Here is a 24,523-nt window from a genome sequence, read left to right as displayed (position 1 = left end):
GCAGGGACGGTCTGGAAGTGGGAAGAATACTGCTTTCCGCCAGTAGATGGAGCTAATGCTGATGACACGTGGCGCCATCACTGGTATAAATAAAATACAATATTTATCATGGTTGGACTAATGTCTATCACATGTATCCAATAATTAAAAAAAAAATAGATCTCTAAATGTTGGAAATCTTCCACCACAAAATGTACTCAGCCAATGAAAGGTAATGACTCCATTTTTATTTTTCTCCTGCTATCAATGGCCAACACGGTACAACACTTCATCCATGTCTTTGGTGATCTCTGATCTCCTTATCAACTGTTTCTTACATGATGAAGATCAGCCATGGAGTATATCTGAGGTGTATATCAGGGTGTGCTTCTTCCCCACATGTCCAGCAACATTCATATACAAGACATTTCCCGCACTCACTAATACACCTCGAGGGTTGTGTGGGACCCCTGATGTACAGGAAGAGAGGACTTCAGTGAGGAACATTTCCCTCACTAAGGACAGGAAAGTGGCTTCTCCCTCGTGTGAGACCTCTGATGTCTGGAAAGATTGGACTTCAGTGTAAAACATTTCCCGCACTCAGGACAGGAAAATGGCTTCTCCGCCTTGTGAGACTTCAGATGTGTAGCAAGAAATGAATTTCTTTCAAAACATTTCCCACACTCAGAACAGGAATACGGCTTCTCCCCTGTGTGCAATTTCTGATGTGTGCGAAGATTGGACTTCTGTGAAAAACATTTCTCGCACTCAGGACAGGAAAATCGCTTCTCTGTCGTGTGAGACTTCAGATGTGTGACAAGAGCTGATTCATTTAGAAAACATTTCCCACACTCAGAACAGAAAGCCTCGTGAGTCCTTTGATGTCCGGCAAGATGTGGCTTCTGTGAAAAGCCTTTTCCACATTTAGGACAGGAATACGGCTTCTCCCCCGTGTGAGATCTCTGATGTGTGACAAGAACTGATTTCATTGCAAAACATTTTCCACACTCAGGACAGGAATATGGCTTCTCCCCCGTGTGAGTTCTCTGATGTGTGGAAAGACTGAACTTCCGTGAAAAACATTTTCCACACTCAGCACAGGAATAGGGCTTCTCCCCCGTGTGCAATGTCTGATGTGCTGAAAGATGGCCCTTCTGATAAAAACATTTCCCGCACTCAGGACAGGAATACGGCTTCTCACCTGTGTGAAATCTTTTATGCTTCTTAAGATTGCCTTTTAACTTGAAACACTTCCCGCACTCACCACAGGAAAACGGCTTATCTGTTGGAAGAACGACACCGTCCCTCACAGTCTGGGGTTCCTCAGGATAAGAGGAATACGATGGTCCGGCACCGTCCCGCACAGTCTGAGGTTCCTCAGGATAAGAGGAATACGATGGTCCGGCACCGTCCCTCACAGTCTGAGGTTCCTCAGGATAAGAGGAATACGATGGTCCGGCACCGTCCCTCACAGTCTGAGGTTCCTCAGGATAAGAGGAATACGATGGTCCGGCACCGTCCCTCACAGTCTGAGGTTCCTCAGGATAAGAGGAATACGATGGTCCATCTACACTGTGTGGTGCCGGATGGACATCTGAGGTAGCCGGGTTTTCTCCTGGACTATTTCGCTTATGAGATCTCCAATGTCTGATAAGAAGTGGTTTCCATGCAAAACATTTCCCACACTTAGGACAGGAAAAAGGCTTCTCTCCCGTGTGAGATCTCTGATGCAATAAAAGATGGGACTTCTGTATAAAACATTTCCCACACTCAGAGCAGGAATACGGCTTCTCACCGGTGTGAGTTCTTCTATGTACATTAAGATTGCTTTTCCACTTGAAACACTTTCCGCACTCAGGACAAGGAAACACATCATCATTTGTTGGAAGGATAGCACTGACCCTCACAGTCTGAGGTTCCTCAGGATAAGAGGAATACGATGGTCCGGCACCGTCCCGCACAGTCTGAGGTTCCTCAGGATAAGAGGAATACGATGGTCCGGCACCATCCCTCACAGTCTGAGGTTCCTCAGGAGAAGAGGAATACGATGGTCCGGCACCGTACCTCACAGTCTGAGGTTCCTCGGGATAAGAGGAATACGATGGTCCGGCACCGTCCCGCACAGTCTGAGGTTCCTCAGGATAAGAGGAATACGATGGTCCATCTACACTGTGTGGTGCCGGATGGACATTTGAGGTAGTCGGGTTTTCTCCTGGACTATACTGTGTGATGTCCTCATCTTCTACTTTACAGTCTGGAGACAAAGTGAGACAATCCTCTGAGGTTTTCCTCATCTCCCGTCCATCTACTAAAATAGAAATACAAAGATTATTACTAGACATGAGCTGATTGGTTCCCCTAAACCAGGACTCCGCCCACATCAGGCAGCTTTGTCTCTGAGGATCTTACAATTCCCCCCTCAAGGTAACTAGTAAATGGGTCCTCTGATCTCCTACCAGTTCATTTCTTTATTCATGGACCTTAGTCAGAGAGTGAGGAAACAACGAGAACTGTCTTTTATAGGAGTGACAGTGATGAGGGGATTAAAGGACGAGTGTCCCCACCCCCTCTTTCACTCATTGCCATCTTCCCAACACAAGAAGTCCTGCACTTCCTTATTTAGTCCATGATTTAGTCATGAATAACAGCGGGGCTGAGCCCTACCAGAGGTCAGAGAGTGAGGATGGGGGGAGAACAACCAAGATGAAGACTGGACTGATCCTGAAGACCACCATCATTGGGTTATTGACTCCTCCCTCATTATCACTTTCTGTTTAAGGTTCCAAAGTTGGATGTTATCACATTATTATCAACATGGAAAAGTCTGTGCTCCAATCAAATGTCCAGCTGGTAAGAAATGGATGTAACAAAAGAGAATACATATTATGTGTATATATAGCAGTGGGTAGAGGGAAGAGAGCAGAAGTCAGGAGTATGTAATGTACAACATAGAGTATATAGTGCAGGGGTCAGGACTCATAATATTGGTGGCTTAAATATTTAATCAACTGAGACAAGTTGCAGAGGTCCCACACTGCTGCCTCCCATCTCCTGAGACTGCACTCAGTGACTTGGGTCTGAGACTATACAGACATATCCCTCCACCCGGCACAGACAGCAAATAACAGAGCAAGTAATCCTGGGAGAACTGTACTGTCAGAGATCTTGCTAGACTCGGCATGGGGCAGAAGACTCAAGGTACATACCTCAGATGCCTTGGTCTAGTAATGCCTATGGTGAAATACAACATTTTGCTGCCAGCTGAACCCCAGAATCTCCATAAATCCAGTCTAGATACATAAATTGTGTCTGCAGCACAGAGAAGGAAGATTATCCGAGAGAAATACAGGAATACAGGACGGGGAACACAGCTCAGGAAAGTGACCAGGGGATTACAGGCTGATATCACCCAGTCCCCGCCCTACTCTGGACCAATCAGTGATCAGTATGGGTGGAGGAATGTATTTAGTGTTAATGACCCACCTGTGCTGATCTCTGTAGGAGTGTCCTCCTCTATAAATGTCCCCGTTATTCCATCCTCCTCCATAGACTGCTGATCATCCCTCACATACCTCTCTTCTTCTTCTTCTGATTTAACCTCAACTTTTATATCTATCAGATCTTCACCCTAAACCAAGAAAATGGGAGAAAATATCATCTGTAAAATATAAGCTTTAACTTGTGACATAACATAAGAAATACAGAATACTTTTTTGATCACACAGGGAAATCCAAACATTATCTTCACCAGTCTAGTTGTTCTGTCCCACCAACCTTAAAACAGTGAGGGGTGGTGTGACCTTCCTGTGTGGAATCCCGGGAATACAGAGGACGGGGACATCTCTCTGGTGGGTTCCTGGTATTAGGTGGCTCCATCATATCCTTGTGTTCTTCTGAAAACTCCTCCATCACTCCATACTCCTCATTCTCCTCTTTAAACTCTTCTTTAACAATAATATTATAATCCCTGAGGTTTCCACTCTAAGTATATAATAAAACATTCATTGTAACAAACATGCTTGTGTGTAAATCATAACTACCAATAATTGTTCCTCATCTACCTGATAGTGTTGAGGGATGGTGTGACCTTCTTGTGTGGAATCCCGGGAATACAGAGGACGGGGACATCTCTCTGGTGGGTTGCTGTAGCTGGATGACTCCACCATGGTGTCCTGGTACAGATCTTTGTGTTCTTCCTCCATCACCCCATCCTCATCATCCTCCTCTTTTATCTCTTCTTTAACCTCAACTTCAGGATCTCTCAGGTTTCCACTCTGAATATATAATAAAAATGACATCAATGGTAACAATGCAGATAATGTACAGATCCTAATGATACTATCAGTGATTGTTCCTCATCTACCTGATGATGGTGAGGGATGGTGTGACCTTCCTGTGTGGAATCCCGGGAATACAGAGGACGGGGACATCTCTCTGGTGGGTTCCTGGTATTAGGTGGCTCCATCTTATCCTTGTGTCCTTCTGAAAACTCCTCCATCACTCCATACTCCTCATCCTCCTCTTTATACTCTTCTTTAATATCAATATTATCATCCCCGAGATTTCCACTCTCAAAGATCTAATAAAACATTCATTGTAACAAACACTGTGTAATAATCAGAACTACCAATAATTGTCCCTCACCTACCTGATGATGGTGAGGGATGGTGTGACCTTCCTGTGTGGAATCCCGGGAATACAGAGGACGGGGACATCTCTCTGGTGGGTTCCCATTACTGGATCCATCTGTAGGAAACACACACACTGACTGAATACATTGTTTCTATGTGTTTATCAGATGATGGGGGATCTAGGTGGAGCCTCCGTACTGCTCTCTCCTTTACAATAAAGTCTCCTCTTACCCGGTGATGTGAGGGGCGGCTGATTGTCCATCATGACGTCCTTGTAGAGATCCTTGTGTCCTTCTAAATACTCCCACTCCTCCATGGAGAAATAGACAGTGACATCCTGACACCTTATAGGAACCTGACACACACAATGATACAGTCACCATCCAGACACATCCCTTGTCTGTTACTGGATAATGTCCCAGAATTCCCAGAATCCTCCTCACCTCTCCTGTCAGCAGCTCCATCATCTTCTTGGTGACTTCTAGAATCTTCTGCATGTTGTGTCTCTCAGGTTTTAGGGAGTCACATGGAGGCACTGTGATGGTCATATGATCACCTGACTTCAGAAGAGGAAATCTCTGTATTGAGGAATCAATAGGAATATCATGTTAGACTCCCAGAATCCTCCTCACCTCTCCGGTCAGGTCTGTGTTTTATTAATAGAGATAAGAGTGATGTCATGTGACCTCCCAGAATCCTCCTCACCTCTCCGGTCAGGTCTGTGTTTTATTAATAGAGATAAGAGTGATGTCATGTGACCTCCCAGAATCCTCCTCACCTCTCCGGTCAGGTCTGTGTTTTATTAATAGAGATAAGAGTTATGTCATGTGACCTCCCAGAATCCTCCTCACCTCTCCGGTCAGGTCTGTGTTTTATTAATAGAGATAAGAGTGATGTCATGTGACCTCCCAGAATCCTCCTCACCTCTCCGGTCAGCAGGTAGATGATCTCCAGGGTGAGGTTTAGTATCTTCTCAGTCATGTGACTCTGGTCCTCCTCCATCCTCAGTGATGTGATCATGTGATCTCTGTGGGTTTCTCTGTAGACGGATAGTGAAGAATTATTTGGACTGTATTGGTTGTACAATGTTGGGATGGGGATATAAGGGGTTAATATTGCTGGCTGCCCCCCAGTGGGAATTGGAACAGGTAGATCGGGTTTAACTATAAAAAAAAATTGACCTCCATCAATATATTACAAAGGCAGGGAGTTGCTGCACAGGGAGATAGTAGGGGGAGAGCAGTTGCTGCCTATCAGTGCCTCCTCATCAGTGTCACCTACTAGTGCCTATAAGTGTCCATTAGTGCAGCCTCAGCAGAGCTTATCAGTGCTGCCTCATCAGTGCCTATCAGTGCAGCCTTATCAGCGCACATCAGTGAAGGAGAAAAAGTACCTGCATGGGGAGATAGTAGGGGAGAGCAGTTGCTGCCCATCAGGGTGACTTTGGCCAATTATGGTTCAGGGGGTTTAGTACACGCCCCGCACTATATAAGGCTATAAGGCCGCCTGCGTGGCGGCCTTGAGTAGTGTGTTGCGGCGGCGGAGAGAGATAGACAGAGAGACAGTGTCATTTGATTTAAGTTAGATAGAGTAGGCAGGCGAGTCAGTTAGCTGCACTTACAGTGTATTGTGTATATACCGTATTTATCGGCGTATAACACGCACTTTTTTCCCCTTAAAACCAGGGGAAAATCGCAGGTGCGTGTTATACGCCGATCCCCTGCGATCCCGACCTGTCACATTTTCAAAATCGCGACCGCGATTTGAAAATGGCGCCGCCGGCGCCGAAATACACAGAGCCGGTCCTCGGCTCTTTCCGGCGGCTCTCGTTCACTTTCGGCTCCACTCGTAGTCCCGAGCGGAGCTATCCGAACCTACTCGGCTAGGTTCGGATAGCTCCGCTCGGGACTACGAGTGGAGCCGAAAGTGAACGAGAGCCGCCGCAAAGAGCCGAGGACCGGCTCTGTGTATTTCGGCGCCGGCGGCGCCATTTTCAAATCGCGGTCGCGATTTTGAAAATGTGACAGGTCGGGATCGCAGGGGATCGGCGTATAACACGCACCTGCGATTTTCCCCTGGTTTTAAGGGGAAAAAAGTGCGTGTTATACGCCGATAAATACGGTATATCGGTATATCGGTCGGCGATTTTGAAGCCCAGAATGGCAGGGATCACTGGGGCAAGGCTGCACTGGGGAAGGCTGCACTGGGGAAGGCTGCACTGACAAGACTGCACTGGGGAAGTCTGCACTGACAAGGCTGCACTGGGGAAGTCTGCACTGACAAGGCTGCACTGGGGAAGTCTGCACTGACAAGGCTGCACTGACAAGGCTGCACTGACATGGCTGCACTGACATGGCTGCACTGACAAGGCTGCACTGACATGGCTGCACTGACAAGGCTGCACTGACATGGCTGCACTGACAAGGCTGCACTGACATGGCTGCACTGGGGCAAGGCTGCACTGACATGGCTGCACTGACAAGGCTGCACTGACATGGCTGCACTGACAAGGCTGCACTGACATGGCTGCACTGACAAGGCTGCACTGACATGGCTGCACTGGGGCAAGGCTGCACTGAGAAGGCTGCACTGAGAAGGCTGCAATGATGGGCATTTAAATGTAAGTTTTTTTCCCTTCAACTTCCCTCCTAAAAGTTTTTTTTTCCTTAAAATTCCCTCCTAAATTGGGGTGCGTGTTATACGCCGATAAATACGGTATATGCATCCCAGGTGTTGTGTGTGTATATATATATATATATATACTGTATTCAGTTTAGCTAGATCCGTTCCTGCTATTATCTTCCTACTGACAGGCAGGCAGGTGTTTTTACAGTATTTACAGCTACCTGAATAAAATTGGTGGTGTTCTTCTGATCCTATATTAATGCCACAGGCAGGCAGGTACAGTATTTACAGTTAGTGTACTGTGTCCTCTGCACAGTGTGCACCTAAAGCTACCTGAAGAAAATTGATGGGGTTCTTCTGATCCTATTAGTACCACAGGCAGGCAGCTGCAGTATTTACAGTTAGTGTACTGCGTCCTCTACACAGTGTGCACCTAAAGCTACCTGAAGACAATTGCTGCTGTTCTGCTCCTATTAATACCACAGGCAGGCAGCTGCAGTATTTACAGTTAGTATACTGTGTCCTCTGCACAGTGTGCACCTAAAGCTACCTGAAGAAAATTGCTGGTGTTCTGCTCCTATTAATACCACAGGCAGGCAGTACATTATTTACAGTTAGTGTACTGTGTCCTCTGCACAGTGTGCACCTAAAGCTACCAGAAGACAATTGGTGGTGTACTCATACTAATAATACTACAGGCAGGCAGTTGATTCTGCTAGCTGCAGTATCAATAATATATATATATATATATATATATATATATATATATATATATATCCCAGCTTAGTGCAGCTACAGGCCATTAGTATGTCTGGAACAACAAGGAGAGGCAGACAGTCACAAGCCAATAAAAGAGGGCAAGCAGGCTCTGTGTCTAGAGGTAACAGTGCTGGTTGTGGAGACGGTGCATCCTCATCAGCACGTGCCGTGGGACATGTTTTGTCAGGTCGCCTGAGACCAGGTGACAGACGCACTCTGTAGGAATCGGAAGTGCACCGCTAGGTAGTGGACCCTAGGGCTGACTGCTGCGGATTGAACCCTGGAAGGTTCAGGAAGCAGGTCTACTGGATCACTAACACAGATCCCACTGGGAGCTAGAGCATAAATTCCCCAGGGCGCAGAGTCTAAGAGCCAGCAGGTGTTCACCAGAGCCTCTAGTGGTGAGGATGGACTGAGCTGCAGTCTGGCACCAGGTCGCGGCCCCTAGGGTATCACAGCTCACGCTCACCGTAGACTACAGGAGAAGAGGAAGGAGGCAGCAGGCAGGAACAAGGAAAGTAAGGGATAAGTCAAATGTCAGGGCGACTAGCAGACAAGGATAAACATAACACGCCAAAGGTCAGGGTCACAAGCAGACAGGGAAAGTCGAGAACAGGCCAAAGTCGGTAACTGGAATCAGACGTAGGAAACACAGCAAGTACACACGGAGGCTAACACACAATGGTTGATCAGCACTGCTGGCTTGCAGTGCACAGATTAATATAGGGTTCCCTGATAGAGCCTGGGGTGGAGCTATGCTTAGAGGAGAGGTTATAAAACCAGCCAGGTGTGAGTGGCTGGCCTCTTAGTCTGAACACATGAGGAGAAGATAAGCTGACAGAGAAAGATTACTGCATAACCATGACACGCTTGTCCTTTTTTTCGGCAGCTGGCCGTGTTGAGCCGCAACATGCGGAAGACTTGGTAGAGTGGATGACCAAGCCGTCCTCATCCTCCTCATCCTCTCTCACCCAGGCTCAGGGTACTTTGTCTGGCAAAGCAGCTGCCAACGCGGCCTCTTCCCTCGGCTCAATGGCATCAGTCACTCCTTCCCTAGCACCACCATGTCCTCCTGAGGAGTCCCCCGAACTGTTTGACCACAGTGTTGGGTACATGCTCCAGGAGGATGCCCAGCATTTTGAAGACTCCGATGATGGTACCCAGCTAGAGGAAGGCAGTAACGTGAGCCCAGAGAGAGGGGTGCCCAAGAAGGACAGCAATCTGGCAGTCATGGTCCCCCTGCTGCAGCATACTGCCAGGTTTGCTCCAGTGATGAGGAGGGAGGGGATGATGAGGTCACTGACTCCACGTGGGTGCCTGATAGGAGAGAGGAGGAGGCACATCAACAATGAGGCAGAATGCCCTCCAGGGGCCAGCTTAAGGGCAGCAATCCGACTGCATCACACCGCAGAGCTCCGCATGTACAGGGCACTGCTGTCTGCGTGTTATTCCAAAAGTTCTTTGGTATGGGCCTTTTTTGAGACGAGTGCATCAGATCCCACCACTGCAATTTGCAACATATGTCTCAAGCGTATTTCACGTGGCCAAAACATCACCCGCTTGGGCACCACATGCTTGACCAGACATATGTCGACCTGCCATGCAGTTCGTTGGCAAGCGTACCTAAAAGACACACACCAAAGAACAAAGAGGACCTCTCCTTGCTCCTCATCAGCTGGGATCTCCAACCCCACTATACCTTCAGTACTCTCTGAGACCTGCACTGAGAGGAATGAAGGTGTAGAGTTGGGTGTATCACAGCCAAGTACTTGCGGGCAATCTACTATCGGTACACCGACGTCAGATTGTACCAGGAAAATCTCCCTGCCCCAACTGCTGCACCGCCGAAAGAAGTTCGTTCCCAGCCATCCACATGCCCAGCGGTTGAATGCTAGCTTGGCAAAATTGCTAGCATTTCAGCTGCTACCTTTTCATTTGGTAGACTCTCCCCCTTTCCGTGAGTTTGTGGAATGTGCGGTTCCTCAGTGGCAGGTTCCCAAACACCACTTTTTCTCAGGAAAGGCGACTCTCTACCGGCATGTGGAAGGCAATGTCTTGGCTTCGCTGGACAGGGCGGTCAGCGGTAAGGTGCATATTACCGCTGACTTATGGTCCAGCAGGCATGGACAGGGACGTTACCTATCTTTCACCACGCACTGGGTGACTCTTCTGGCAGCTGGGAAGGATGCAGGACAGGGTGCAGTAGTGTTAGAGGTTATTCCACCACCACGCCTCCAAAATACTACTAGTGGTGATTCTGCCACACCTCTCTCCTCCACCTCTCCTCTTCTTCTTCTTCCTCCATGGCCTCTTCCTTTTCTGCATTGTCCTCGGAACCAGCAGTGCTCCGTAGGCGTTCAATGGGCTACGCAAGCATGCAGGCCAAAAGATGCCATGCGGTGCTTGAGCTGGTGTGCTTGGGGGACAGGAGCCACACTGGGCAGAGATTCTGTCAGCTCTGCAGGGGCAGGTTCAGAGGTGGTTGATGCGACAATGGCACCAACCTCCTCTCTGCCCTTCGACAGGGACAACTGACCCATGTACCTGTTTGGCTCATGTCCTTAACTTGGTGGTGCAGCGGTTCTTGGGCAGGTACCCGGGCTTACAAGATGTCCTGAGGCAGGCCAGGAAAGTCTGTATGCATTTCCGCAGGTCATATAATGCCAGTGCTCAGCTGGCTGACCTTCAAAAGGAATTTAACCTGCCCAAGATCCGCCTAATCTGTGACATGCAGGACAGGGTCAGGGGACCTTGGTTTTTTTTCCCCACACCAGTGGGCTATGATCAGGGATGCATGCACTGTCCTGTCACCATTTGAGGAGGCCACGAGGATGGTGAGCCGTGACAGTGCATGCATCAGTGACACTGTACCTCTTGTCCACATGTTGGAGCACACGCTGCCTGGAAAAATGGACAGGGCACTTGAGGCAGAACAGAGGCAGGAAGAGGAGGACTTCCTTAGCTCTCAAGGCCCCCTTTATCCAGACAGTGTTCCTGTGTGCCCGCCGATCACACAGGAAGAGGAGGAGGAGGAGTGTGTCAGCATGGAGGTGGAGCCTGGCACTCAGCATCAGCAGCAGTCTTCAAGGGATCATTTACAGTCCCAAGAAACCCATGGACTTCTACGTGGCTGCGGATCATGTTGTCCTTAGTGACCCAGAGGACTCCGGACCGAATGCCTCAGCAAACCTACGCTGCATGGCTTCCCTGATCCTGCAAAGCCTGCGGAAGGATCCTCGTATTCGTGGTATCAAGGAGAAGGACCAATACTGGCTGGCAACCCTCCTTGATCCACGTTACAAGGGTAAGGTTGCGGACCTTATCTTGCCACCACAGAGGGAGCAGAGGATGAAACATCTTCAGGAGGCCTTGCAGAAAGGTCTGTGCAACGCGTTCCCAGAGACTGGGAGGTTACAAACTCCTGTTCCTGGACAACGTGTTGCTGAGGCTTCGGTCAGTCAAAGAAGGAGCGGTGGAGAAGGTGGCCGTCTGACCGATGCATTCAGACAATTTTTTAGTCCGCAGCCCCAAGGTATGATCGGTTCCAGCAACCATCGCCAGCGTCTGTTTTACATGGTGCAGGAATACCTAGGGGCAAGATCTGACTTGGACACCTTTCCCACCGAAAATCCTCTGGGTTACTGGGTCTTGAGGATGAATCACTGGCCAGAGCTTGCACAGTATGCAATTGAGCTACCGGCCTGTCCTGCATCCAGCGTTCTTTCGGAACGCACATTCAGTGCTGCTGGAGGCTTTGTAACCGATCACAGGGTGCGTCTGTCCACCGACTCGGTCGATCGGCTGACCTTCATAAAAATGAATCAGTCTTGGATCACCACCAGCTACCAAGCACCTGATGCTGATGTAACCGAATAATTTTTTTTTAAATGTGAGATCCCTTCAAGACTGCCTATGCTGATGGTGAGTGACTATCCTGTTATGCTGCGTCACAATCCTCTTCCTCCTCAATGATCATGATGATAGCTTGTAAGAACATTTTTAGTTCTGGGCGCCGCCACCAGTGCCTAAGGTCCAATTTTTCAGCCTGTTTAACAGGGGCATGTAATTACAATTTTTGATGCAATATTTTGCAGCAGGGCTCATTCCTGCGCTCCAACTAGAGTATCTGTGAGGGGTTGCAGTGTTGTGGCACCAGCACCAGTGGCTAAGGCCCAATTTTTCTACCCCTGTTCAACAGGGGAATGTAATTACAATTCTTGATCTAATATTTCACAGCAGGGCCCTGTGAGGGCTTACATTGTTGTGGCAACACCAACACCTAAGGCCCCAATTTCTGCTGAGTATATAGGGCAGGCCCCTACTTTCAAACATCCAACTTACAAAGGACTCCTACTTGCAAACGGAAGGAGACAACAGGAAGTGAGATGAAATCTACCCCTAGGAAGAGAAATTCTCTCCTGTAAGAGTTAATATGGGAAAAACGTGTCTCCTCTCCACTGATGCTTTATCACCAATCCTTGTTTCACTAAAAACCACAAATTGTCAAAAAACATTTGTCTTTGGGACAGAAAGTGAGGTGAAATCTTCTGAAGAGGAGCACAGACAGCAAAACAAATGTCACAGGGGTGATAACCCTTCCCTATGTTTTCCAAAAAGCTTAAAAATAGATTTTTGGCTGGAGCTAAACACGTTAAAAATGTACCAGTTCAAAATTCAAAAAAACAGATTCTACTTAACAACAAACCTACAGTCCCTGTCTTGTTTGCACCGCCTGTATACTGCTGTTCAGAGTATATAGGGCCTGGGGGCCCCACGCCTTTACTTTTTTAAATTTGGGTGCAGGGTTTCCCTTAATATCCATACAAGACCCAAAGGGCCTGGTAATGGACTGGGGGGTACCCATGCCGTTTGTCGCACTGATTTTCATCCATATTGCCAGGACCCGACATTACATTAAAGCCGCAAGCAGTTTTAAATGACTTTTATTCCTGTAGGAATGTCATTTTGCTCTCGGACTGTTCTAAACATGGGAAACATGCGCCACTTTACAGGAATACTATAGACACCCCCCAGGTACGATATTTAAAGGAATATTTCACTTTTTTTTCACTTCAAGCTTTATTAAAATCACTGCTCCCGAAAAACGGCCGTTTTTAAAACTTTTTTTTGCATTGATACATGTCCCCTGGGGCAGAACCCGGGGAAAGTGCCCAGGAGGCAAGTGGGGTTACCCCCCGTTATGTAAGGGTTAAATGCTCATATACGTGTCGGTCATTTTTCCTTTCCCCGGAGATGGACTTTGAAAAAAAAAAAAAATTTTTCACACACCTGGTAAAATCTGAATTTTCGCTCATAAAAAAATTAGCCCCCCCCCACACACAATTATGTAAACTTTTAACATTTGATGTCCCCATGAAACAATAACTACCTTCACTACCCAATATGGTGCAAAGACAACGCTGTAGAAGCTCCTACAGGTCATCAGTATCTCAAAATCTCGAAACACCCAATACGAAGACAATATGCGACCGGTCTAAACTATGTAGCATGTTCACCAATGCCAGGAGCCTGGCAAACAAGATGGGTGAACTAGAGATACTGTTGTACGAGGAGGATTTGGATTTTGTGGGAATTTCAGAGACCTGGTTCAACAGCTCTCATGATTGGCTGGCAAACATTCAAGGGTATACCCTATACCGCAAGGATAGAGAGGGTAAAAAAGGGGGAGGGTGTCACGGAACGTCCCACACTCCGCTTGAGTGCTTCCGTCATATACCGCTTCCTAAGTTCTGGAACACAAGTCCAATGGATCTGACTATAGGAACCCCCAAGAACTAGACAACACCAGTCTTGGAGTACATCAGGACTAACTTTTTATTTGAGATCTCACACACATTTATACAGCAGGGATGACTCAAAGCTAACCTAATTAACATGAGCTAATTTACTACAAAATGTACCCAGACCAGATGACAGACTTGTGGGCACCGAGCTTCACACATTAATATAAACACAATAGCTGGAGCTAATTACAATTAACAATACAAACAACAATCTACCCCCTCCTCAGCCTAGACCATTCGTCTCCTAGCCAGTGCTGGTGGCTAATGTGATCAGCTCTCTCAATTAACATAAACACAGGTTGATGACACCAGCATCTCCTCACAGAATGTGTCCCAACAGAATGAATCAGTCTTATCAGCAGGGGGCTGCTGGAGGAATCCCCCCTCCCTCTTCAGGGACACAGATCCACAGCAAGGAGTCCCCAACAGAATCAAACAACAAACAATATATACATATATACACGACTGAGTCCGATTAGTACAGTTCAGACCGGACCTCCAATTCACCCCACAAAGAGCACCGTTCCATTGAAAATCCAGGGCCCATAATCAAAAGGCAACAGGCTTGCATTCAGTCCTCTCCAAGAGCCTCTGTCCTGGCTAGGTCTGTGACAGAGGGGTATTCCTATATATCAAGAATAATGTACAAGTGAATGTGAGAGATGACATCACTGAGGGAGCTAGAGAGGAGGTGGAATCTTTATGGGTAGAGCTCCAAAGGGATGAAGCTAAGGGGAAAATAATACTGGGAGTATGCTATAGGCCCCCTAAACTGAGGGAGGAAGTGGAGACAGATCTCCTATCACAAATTGGAGTAGCAGCAAGGATGGGAAGTGTTATCATAATGGGGGATTTTAATTATCCAGACATGGACTGGGCGGAGGGAACCGCGCATTCATTTAAGGCTCGCCAGTTCCTTAATGTCTTGCAGGACAATTTTATGGGTCAAATGGTAGACGCACTGTCACGGAACGTCCCACACTCCGCTTGAGTGCTTCCGTCATATACCACTTCCTCCCAGTCTGTATACAGATATCAGATATTCCAACCTCTTTCTGAGCAGAAAACAAGGCGACACTTGCTTCACTGCTAACATGGACTCACTTTATTCAGAACCAGAATACAGTCTTATATACACAGGCGAAGATTACTCTAACAATACAAACGTAACCTAATTAACATGAGCTAATTATCTCATCCTCTATACAGCCTAGGTGGCTGAGACATGACCTTTTGCCCAGACTTGTAGTCACCGAGCTTCACACAGGAATATAAACACAATAGCTGGAGCTAATTACAATTAACAATACAAACATAACCTAATTAACATGAGCTCCAATAGGAGTCGTCCCATCTCCTAAATTGTATAGAGGACAATGTGATCAGCTCATTCAATTAACACACATTACCATAAACATCAACACAGGGTTAATTAGAACAAACAACAATGAGTTGAATACCTTTAGAACCTAGACTAAACTTATTTACATTAAACCCATTATAGCTGACATCAGACAGGTGAGTGGAGATGATGACATTAGCATCTCCTCACAGGATGTGTCCCAACAGTATAACTCAGTCTTATCATTCTAATATGGCATACAACGGGTTCCAGAGTCTGTGTGTTTTGGGGGAACATGGAGCTGAATCCAAAGTAACACCAACTCCAGGGTCCCCAGGCATACAGCTCACAGAGAGCACCATTGCCCCAAATGCTAGGGCCCATAATCGGTGGGCAACAGGCTTGCACACAGTCCTCTCCAACAGCCTCTGCTCCGGCCAGGTCCGTGACATTTCTCCCCTTTCAGCAGGAGACTAACACAGGAGGAGACCCCAGACGGGTTGACTCCGAAGTTAGTCCACAGCTCCAGTCCTCTACTGCCTGTACCCACACAGTACCCCAAACAAATCATCCCAAACAGTGCATTACTCACCCAGCCATCCTCTGCCTCTCTCAGAGAACATATCTGCCGCTGGGGAGAGGCCCGGACTGGCTCTTCTCCCTGGAATCCTTTCTGCCGCTGGAGAGAAGACAGGGGGACTGGGCTCACTCCAGCCTGCTGTTGGGGATCTGGGCCGACTGCCCAGCATCCCTGGGGTATACAGGTGGGGACTGAAGCCCCATCAACTGACACCAGATCAAGCTGCAGTTGTGAGGTGATGACTGCATTCTCTCCTTGGACCTCCACAATTGCTGCAGGTGTGGGGCAGAGGTCTTGGACCCTCTGTCCGGTTGCCAGCACTTCTGCTGGGGGTTTGCCAGGTGGTTCCTCCTCTACAGAAACGTCTATTAAATCCCCAGTCTCTGGAATTGGTAAAAGTGTGGGACAGAGGTCTTGGACCCTCTGTTCAGTTACCAGATCTTCAGCTGGAGAAGTTTGTTTTAACTCCGTAGATGCTGCTGGCAGAAAATCACATGTCCCTGTCAGTGTTGTGGGAGAAAGGCTGACTACCTCTTCTCTCAGGAAGGCTGAAGCCACTGTTGGTGCTGGGCAGAACACAGTGAACTTTGGCCCTGATAGCAGCTCTTCTGCTGGAGGCTCATCAGGTTGTTCTTCCTCAGCAGAAAAGTCTATTAAATCCTCTACCTCTATAACTGGTGTCTGTGGATAGAGGTTCACCATCTCCTGTCCGTGGAACTCAGAAGATGCCATCAGTGCTGAGCAGAGCGCAATGAAGTTTGGCCCTAATCCCAACTCTTCTGCTGGGGGCTCACCCGACGGTTCTTCCTCAGCAGAAAAGTCTATCAAATCCCATGTCTCTGCAACTGATGTCGGGGAATAGGGGTTCACCATCTCCTGTCCATGGAACCCAGAAGATGTTATCATTTCTGGACAGAAGTTAGCAGAGCTCTGCCCTGTTGTCAGCACTTCAGGTTTGGGGACGGCAATCTCCGGATTTTCCACTGCCGATTCTCTGGCATGCTGCTGAACTTGTTCTAGCAGTTTCCTGTATGCCCTTTCCAGATGCTGTTCCTTCCTTAGCAAATGGTCCAGATCAGGTTTGAGCTCTGAGACCCCTGCAAGACCGAGCATAGACTCTCTATAGTCTCTCATGTCCTCAAGGTCAGGTTCCCCTTCATCGCCAAACATAAAAAGATCTGTAAGGTTCTCCCACAGCCATCCAGGGCCGCCAAAGTCATATCCCTCCGGAGAGCATTCTGTTGTCTCCCCTAAATATCCCTCCTCTGCGTGCCATTGCAGAGCCCGATATCGATTGTCCAGCTCTATCTCCTGCTGGACCAACCTGTCCAACTCAGTCACCCATTGCTCCTGGGGCTGCTCTCCCAGGAATGCCATCCGCAATGCCCGTTGGTCACTGGCCCGTTGCTCTTGGGTTGGAAAGCACTTGCCCTGTTTTATACCAGCGAGACGGAGGGCTGCAATCCAGAGCTCCACCCGAATCAGCTGCCTGAGCTCCAGGTATTCATCCTCAGACAAAGTCCTGGTGTACGTTGAAAGGATGATCCGCAGCAGCCCCGGGAATTCTGATGCCAGGTCCATATCTCCGCTGGGGTGACTGAAGTCTGCTATGCTGATCTTGGATCCAGTTGGAGGTTTGGATGTCCCAGACTTCAGACTTCAGGAAGCTTTCCCGCTGCTTGCCACCAATGTCACGGAACCACGCACCAACTAGAAATAAAACATTACTGGATCTACTGATTACCAACAATACAGACCTGATCACGGATGTGGAAATGCGGGGCAATTTAGGTAACAGCGATCACAGGTCAATTAGTTTCAGTATAAATCACACAAATAGGAAACATACAGGAAATACAAAGACACTGAATTTCAAAAGAGCCAACTTCCCTAAACTACAAACCTTGCTAAAAGGCATAAACTGGGATAAAATATTAGGAACAAAAAATATGGAGGAGAGATGGGTTTGCTTTAAAAGCATATTAAATAAGGGCATTAGCCAATGTATCCCATTGGGTAATAAATTTAAAAGAGCGAACAAAAGTCCTGGATGGCTTAACTCCAATGTAAAAATGCATATAAAAGCAAAGGAGAAGGCCTTCAAAAAATACAAGGTTGAGGGATCATCATCAGCATTCAGACTTTATAAAGAATGCAACAGGAAATGCAAGGGTGCAATTAGGACAGCTAAGATAGAACATGAAAGACACATAGTGGAGGAGAGCAAAAATAAATCCCAAGAAATTCTTTAAGTATGTAAATAGTAAAAAAGGGAGGACAGACCATATTGGCCCCATAAAGAATGAGGAAGGACATCTGGTTACAAAGGATGGGGAGATGGCGAAGGTATTGAATTTATTCTTCTCCTCAGCCTTCACGTGTGAATCAGGGGGCTTTAGTAACCATAACTGCAGTGTTTATCCTCATGACACAACACAGGAAGCACCTCCATGGTTAACAGAGGACGGAATTAAAATTAGACTTGAGAAACTTAACATGAATAAATCACCGGGACCAGATGGCTTGCACCCGAGGGTACTTAGGGAACTCAGTCAAGTGATTTCCAGACCGTTGTTCCTAATTTTTACAGATAGTCTACTGACTGGAATGGTACCAGCTGATTGGAGAAAAGCCAATGTAGCACCAATATTTAAAAAGGGCCCAAAATACATCTCTGGGAATTACAGACCAGTTAGCCTAACATCAATAGTATGTAAACTCTTGGAGGGGATGATAAGGGACTATATACAGGATTTCAGTAATACAAACGGTATCATTAGCAGTAATCAGCATGGATTCATGAAGAATCGTTCTTGCCAAACCAATCTATTAACCTTCTATGAGGAGGTGAGTTGCCATCTAGATAAAGGAAGGCCCGTAGACGTGGTGTATCTGGATTTTGCAAAAGCATTTGACACAGTTCCCCATAAACGTTTACTGTACAAAATAAGGTCCGTTGGCATGGACCATAGGGTGAGTACATGGATTGAAAACTGGCTACAAGGGCGAGTTCAGAGGGTGGTGATAAATGGGGAGTACTCGGAATGGTCAGGGGTGGGTAGTGGGGTTCCCCAGGGTTCTGTGCTGGGACCAATCCTATTTAATTTGTTCATAAACGATCTGGAGGATGGGATAAACAGTTCAATCTCTGTATTTACAGACGATACTAAGCTAAGCAGGGCAATAACTTCTCCGCAGGATGTGGAAACCTTGCAAAAAGACCTGAACAAATGAATGGGGGAGGGGCGACTACATGGCAAATGAGGTTCAATGTAGAAAAATGTAAAATAATGCATTTGGATGGCAAAAATATGAATGCAATCTATACACTGGGGGGAGAACCTCTGGGGGGATCTAGGATGGAAAAGGACCTGGGGGTCCTAGTAGATGATAGGCTCAGCAATGGCATGCAATGCCAAGCTGCTGCTAACAAAGCAAACAGAATATTGGCATTAAAAAGAGGATCAACTCCAGAGATAAAACGATAATTCTCCCGCTCTACAAGACTCTGGTCCGGCCGCACCTAGAGTATGCTGTCCAGTTCTGGGCACCAGTCCTCAGGAAGGATGTACTGGAAATGGAGCGAGTACAAAGAAGGGCAACAAAGCTAATAAAGGGTCTGGAGGATCTTAGTTATGAGGAAAGGTTGCGAGCGCTGAACTTATTCTCTCTGGAGAAGAGACGCTTGAGAGGGGATATGATTTCAATTTACAAATACCGTACTGGTGACCCCACAATAGGGATAAAACTTTTTCGCAGAAGAGAGTTTAACAAGACTCGTGACCACTCATTTAAATTAGAAGAAAAGAGGTTTAACCTTAAACTACGTAGAGGGTTCTTTACTGTAAGAGCGGCAGGGATGTGGAATTCCCTTCCACAGGCGGTGGTCTCAGCGGGGAGCATTGATAGCTTCAAGAAACTATTAGATAAGCACCTGAATGACCACAACATACAGGGATATACAATGCAATACTGACACATAATCACACACATAGGTTGGACTTGATGGACTTGTGTCTTTTTTCAACCTCACCTACTATGTAACTATGTATGTAACTATATCAGCTTAGAGAAAACCGGGAATAACGGCCCCAGAATTATTCTTCTCACTCCGGGGTGTGACAATGTGTGGCCAACACCCCCCTATGTGATAGTGTAGTAGAAATGACAGGTCCTCTTTAAGGAGACATCAGAGGTCTATTAGACCCCCTAACATCACCTATGGCCCCCGGTGAAGCTGATGAAGGACAGATCGGGATTAATCAGCTTCTTCCCTGACCACAGTGACCGGGGAATGACGGCTCTGAGCCTGGAAGTGATGAAATGCTCGTCTCTTCTGGGTTCATTCACCGGAGAGGAGATCCAAGAACTGATCACCATCCACTCCATCCGCCATACCGTTCCCGGGCCTGCAGGAGGGGCAGAGGAGCCCGGGGAACATGGCGAAGGTAGTAAGGAGTGGGGGAGGGGTTCGTATCTTAAAAATAAAGGGTGTGGAAATGTCAATTTTAGTACAACCCGAATCTCATCCTTCGTTATAAGAGACTGCTAAGTAGAGAAGGTGACATCTCCAATATGAAGAGAATGTTCTGGCCCTGAAGGGGTTAATCTAGGTTCCCACACTATATATGTGTGTATCATCATCTTCTGGAGATAAAAGACGTCACAGTGACTATGGAGGAAGAGGACGGAACATGACGGGGGGGTTACTGGGTCTAAATAGAAAATAAGATCTTATTACCTGCTCTGCTGCCACTTCAAGCAACGTCTCGTCCCGACTCACTTCTCACCCTGAACTTCCTGTCTATCCCTGACATCACTTCCTGTCTTATATAGAGACTTCCTGTCTCTATGGTAGAACTGAGATCATCACCTTGTGGAGCTCAGAGGAACTGCAGCCCCGAGAAACATCTCGTAGTGTGAACACGGCCTTGTGCTGTGTGTGTATGTACTGTATATCCTTATAGATGGGGTCATCTCCACTCCCACCAAGGGGGAGAGAAATATATTATTGCCTAATCCAGACTTTCTCAGCCAGGGTTCCTCCAAAGGTTTCTAGGGGTTCCTTGAGCAATAAACAATTTCTGTCTCACAGTAACAACTGACATCAATGATCTCTAAGGAGGGCAGTCTTCCCACTGCTGACGATGTAAGAAAGTCCTTTTCCCACTGATATAAGGGGGTCCTTCTCTTAAAATTCTAGGGGTACCTATGCAGCATGTGTATGGTTATCATTATGTATGTTGTGGTTTAACCCTGCTCCTGATGCTCCGATCCCATATACACTATATTACTAAAAGTATTGGGACGCCTGCCTTTACACGCACATGGACTTTAATGGCATCCCAGTCTTACTCCGTAGGGTTCAATATTAAGTTGGCCCTCCCTTTTCCGCTATAATAGCTTCCACATAGTTTAGGAGGGTGTCTATGGCAATGTTTGACCATTCTTCCAGAAGCGCATTTGTGAGGTCAGGCACTGATGTTGGACGAGAAAGCCTGGCTTGCAGTCTCCATTCTAATTCATCCCAAAGGTTTTCTATTGGGTGGGACTCAGGACTCTGTGCAGGCCAGCCAAGTTCCTCCACCCCAAACTCACTCATCCATGTCTTTGTGGACCTGCTTTATGCACTGGTCCAAATCATTTGGTGGAGGGGGGATTATGGTGTGGCCCGGCCTTCTCGTCCAACATCAGTGCCTGACCTCAAAAATGAGTGTAGCGGTATCCCCATAGGAGCTACTAGATGTTGTGGTTCACCCGTCACCTTGCCCAGCCCAGCATTCACTTTTCAGTCACTCAGAGACACAGAACAGTCAGAGAACTTTGTTTTTTTTTTTGTTTTATTGAAGGGATTGAACTTGGATGGGGTTAGGGAAATATGGGATGGTCATCAGAATTGACAAAACTTGCTTGGGACGACTATATACACTCCATCTCACCTCCAGCACATCGCTTCCTCTCCAATCTTCAGGTAGTTCTCCTCCAGCACATCACTTCCTCTCCAATCTTCACGTATTTCTCCTCCAGCACATCCCTTCCTCTCCAATCTTCAGGTATTTCTCCTCCAGCACATCACTTCCTCTCCAATCTTCAGGTATTTCTCCTCCAGCACATCGCTTCCCCTCCAATCTTCACGTAGTTCTCCTCCAGCACATCACTTCCTCTCTAATCTTTAGGTAGCTTTCCTCCAGGACATTGCTTCCTCTCAATCTTCACGTATTTCTCCTCCAGCACATCGCTTCCTCTCCAATCTTCATGTAGGTCTCCTCCAGCACATCACTTCCTCTCTAATCTTTAGGTAGCTTTCCTCCAGGACATTGCTTCCTCTCAATCTTCACGTATTTCTCCTCCAGCACATCGCTTCCTCTCCAATCTTCATGTAGGTCTCCTCCAGCACATCGCTTCCCATCCAATCTTCAGGTAGTTCTCCTCCAGCACATCGCTTCCTCTCCAATCTTCAGGTAGTTCTCCTCCAACACATCACTTCCTCTCCAATCTTCAGGTAGTTCTCCTCCAGCACAACACTTCCTCTCCAATCTTCAGGTATTTCTCCTCCAGCACATCGCTTCCTTTCCAATCTTCATGTAGTTCTCCTCCAGCACATCACTTCCTCTCTAATCTTCAGGTAGTTTTTCTCCAGCACATTGCTTCCCCTCCAATCTTCAGGTATTTCTCCTCCAGCACATTGCTTCCTCACCAATCTTCACGTATTTCTCCTCCAGCACATCGCTTCCTCTCCAATTTTCAGGTATTTCTCCTCCAGCACATCGCTTCCTCTCCAATATTCAGGTATTTCTCCTACAGCACATCGCTTCCTCTCCAATCTTCAGGTATTTCTCCTCCAGCACATCACTTCCTCTCTAATCTTCAGGTTTTTCTCCTCCAGCACATTACTTCCTCTCTAATCTTCAGGCACAGCTAGCACAAAGTGGTTAGGCCTGACACTAGCTCAGCCAGGCCTTTAGCAATTGCCCTTTGCAGGCAGGGACTGTGGGCCTCTAGAGTGTAGCAAAATAGAAAGTCTCTGGTGCTAGCTGTCCTACACACGGCTACTGAGCCCAATAACCCATCTTCAGGCTTCAGGCCCTGCCAGCCCTAGCTGCAGCTGCCTCTTTCCACTACCCCCTCTTCTGGTTCTGCACCCATCTCAAACTGAGCTCTCTCAGGTGTGCCTCACTCACCAGCCCTTCTGGCTGCAACTAGTTGTCCTCCCTGGAGTCTCTCAGCAGTGTTCTCTCCCCCGCTATAATCTCCTTGCTCTCTACTGTGCCTCTGTTCCAGGATCTCTTCTCTCCTCCTGGATGTACTCGAAGCCCAAGGTTACCCCCCAGACTGGGGAGCTCCCTGTAGACCCCGACAGCCTCAGCACTCTCTCACTCCATCTCTTCCACCCCACAACTCCTCCCCAGCTGGGCTGACCGCGGGTATTCGAGGAGGCCGGCCCCCTGCCAATCCAAGTTTGGGATTGATCAGGGCTCCTCAGAACACCCCAGGCAGCTCCACCTCTCCTCCTCTCTTTCTAGCACCTTTTATAAATAGGGAGGTGACAGTGATGCTACCTGTGAGTCACCCAGCCCTGCCCTGAGCCACTCCCAGCCCAGAATTAAAACAAGCAGGTCTAGCCACCAGCTAGATATATACATTTTTATATCTTGCGCTTTCCCCTAAATTGGTGAAAATTGATTGATATAAATTATTTTTACTAAGTGAAAAATTGTTATATGTAGGTGCTGCAACTCTAAAATCTAAATACTCCATTCCACGTCTATGTATAAATACAAAAGTGAGCAATTCTAGCCAGTAAGTTATCGTATCAGTGAAAAAAAAATAGGAAAAAAATCCCTATATCAAAGTCCATATCAAATAATCAAAGAAAATAAATAAATATATAGTGAATGTCCATGTATATTCCCAGTACAAAGCATGGATATCCGTAATGTTTTCTTATATCAGAATAGGAGAAATTAAAGCCTCTTACCGGAGGGATGGATCCCAAATTATAAGGATCAAACATATCTCACTCTGTCGGCTCCAATGCGAAAAGACCTCCTCCCGCTGTAGCGATCACTCCACCAGAGATTAAGGAATACTATCCAAACAATTCCAACTCCACCGGGGGGTCTGCCTAATGCTCTCCAGTATGTGTGAGATTAAAGAAGGAGAAACTTCATAGTGCAGTAAAAAATGAATGTTTTATTGCACTTCATGAACCAAAGAAAATCCATATAGACACAGCCACGGAATTCACCCTGCAGGCTGGGGCGTGGTGACGTCAAAGATAGTTACTCCACCTGACGCGTTTCCCTTGTAAGAAGTATCGACTGGGAACGGAGACAATGTTCCCAGTCCATGCTTCTTACAGGGAAACACGTCATGTGGAGTAACTATCTTTGAATTCCGTGGCTGGGTCTATATGGATTTTCCTTAGTTCGTGAAGTTTCTCCTTCTTTAATCTCACACATGCTGGAGAGCATTAAGCAGACCCCTTGGTGGAGTTGCAATTGTTTGGATAGTGTTTCTTAATCTCTGGTGGAGTGATCACTACAGCGGGAGGAGGTCTTTTCACAATGGAGCTGACAGATTGGGATATGTTTGAGCCTTATAATTTTGGATCCATCCCCTCTGGTAAGAGGCTTTGACTTCTTCTATTCTGATATAAGAAAACACACCCCTGAACATTGCCTTTATCCATGCTTTCTACTGGAAATATACATGGACATTCACTATATACTTATTTATTTTCTTTGATTATTTGATGTGGACTTTATTTTAGGGGTTTTTCCTATTTTTTTCACCGATTTGA

General features: G+C 47.0%; 2 protein-coding genes across 2 annotated transcripts; both read right to left on the bottom strand.

Annotated features, from left to right (window-relative positions):
- Positions 1-205: 205 nt before the first annotated feature.
- On the bottom strand, positions 206-2,488 carry LOC141104803 (uncharacterized). The gene has a single exon (XM_073594563.1). It carries the CDS (start codon positions 2,358-2,360, stop codon positions 495-497), a length of 1,866 nt encoding a protein of 621 aa, XP_073450664.1. The 5' UTR covers positions 2,361-2,488; the 3' UTR covers positions 206-494.
- A 918-nt stretch (positions 2,489-3,406) lies between these two features.
- On the bottom strand, positions 3,407-4,723 carry LOC141104919 (uncharacterized). Its single transcript, XM_073594724.1, has 4 exons — positions 4,343-4,723; positions 4,041-4,253; positions 3,754-3,960; positions 3,407-3,607 (listed from the first exon to the last, which is right to left on the bottom strand). Exons 1-4 carry the CDS (start codon positions 4,475-4,477, stop codon positions 3,422-3,424), a joined length of 741 nt encoding a protein of 246 aa, XP_073450825.1. The 5' UTR covers positions 4,478-4,723; the 3' UTR covers positions 3,407-3,421.
- Between the last annotated feature and the right edge of the window lie 19,800 nt (positions 4,724-24,523).

This window comes from Aquarana catesbeiana, linkage group LG08 (assembly GCF_042186555.1).
Source record: "Aquarana catesbeiana isolate 2022-GZ linkage group LG08, ASM4218655v1, whole genome shotgun sequence".
Classification (NCBI taxonomy): Eukaryota; Metazoa; Chordata; class Amphibia; order Anura; family Ranidae; genus Aquarana; species Aquarana catesbeiana.
This window is presented reverse-complemented; position numbering and strand designations above follow the sequence as displayed.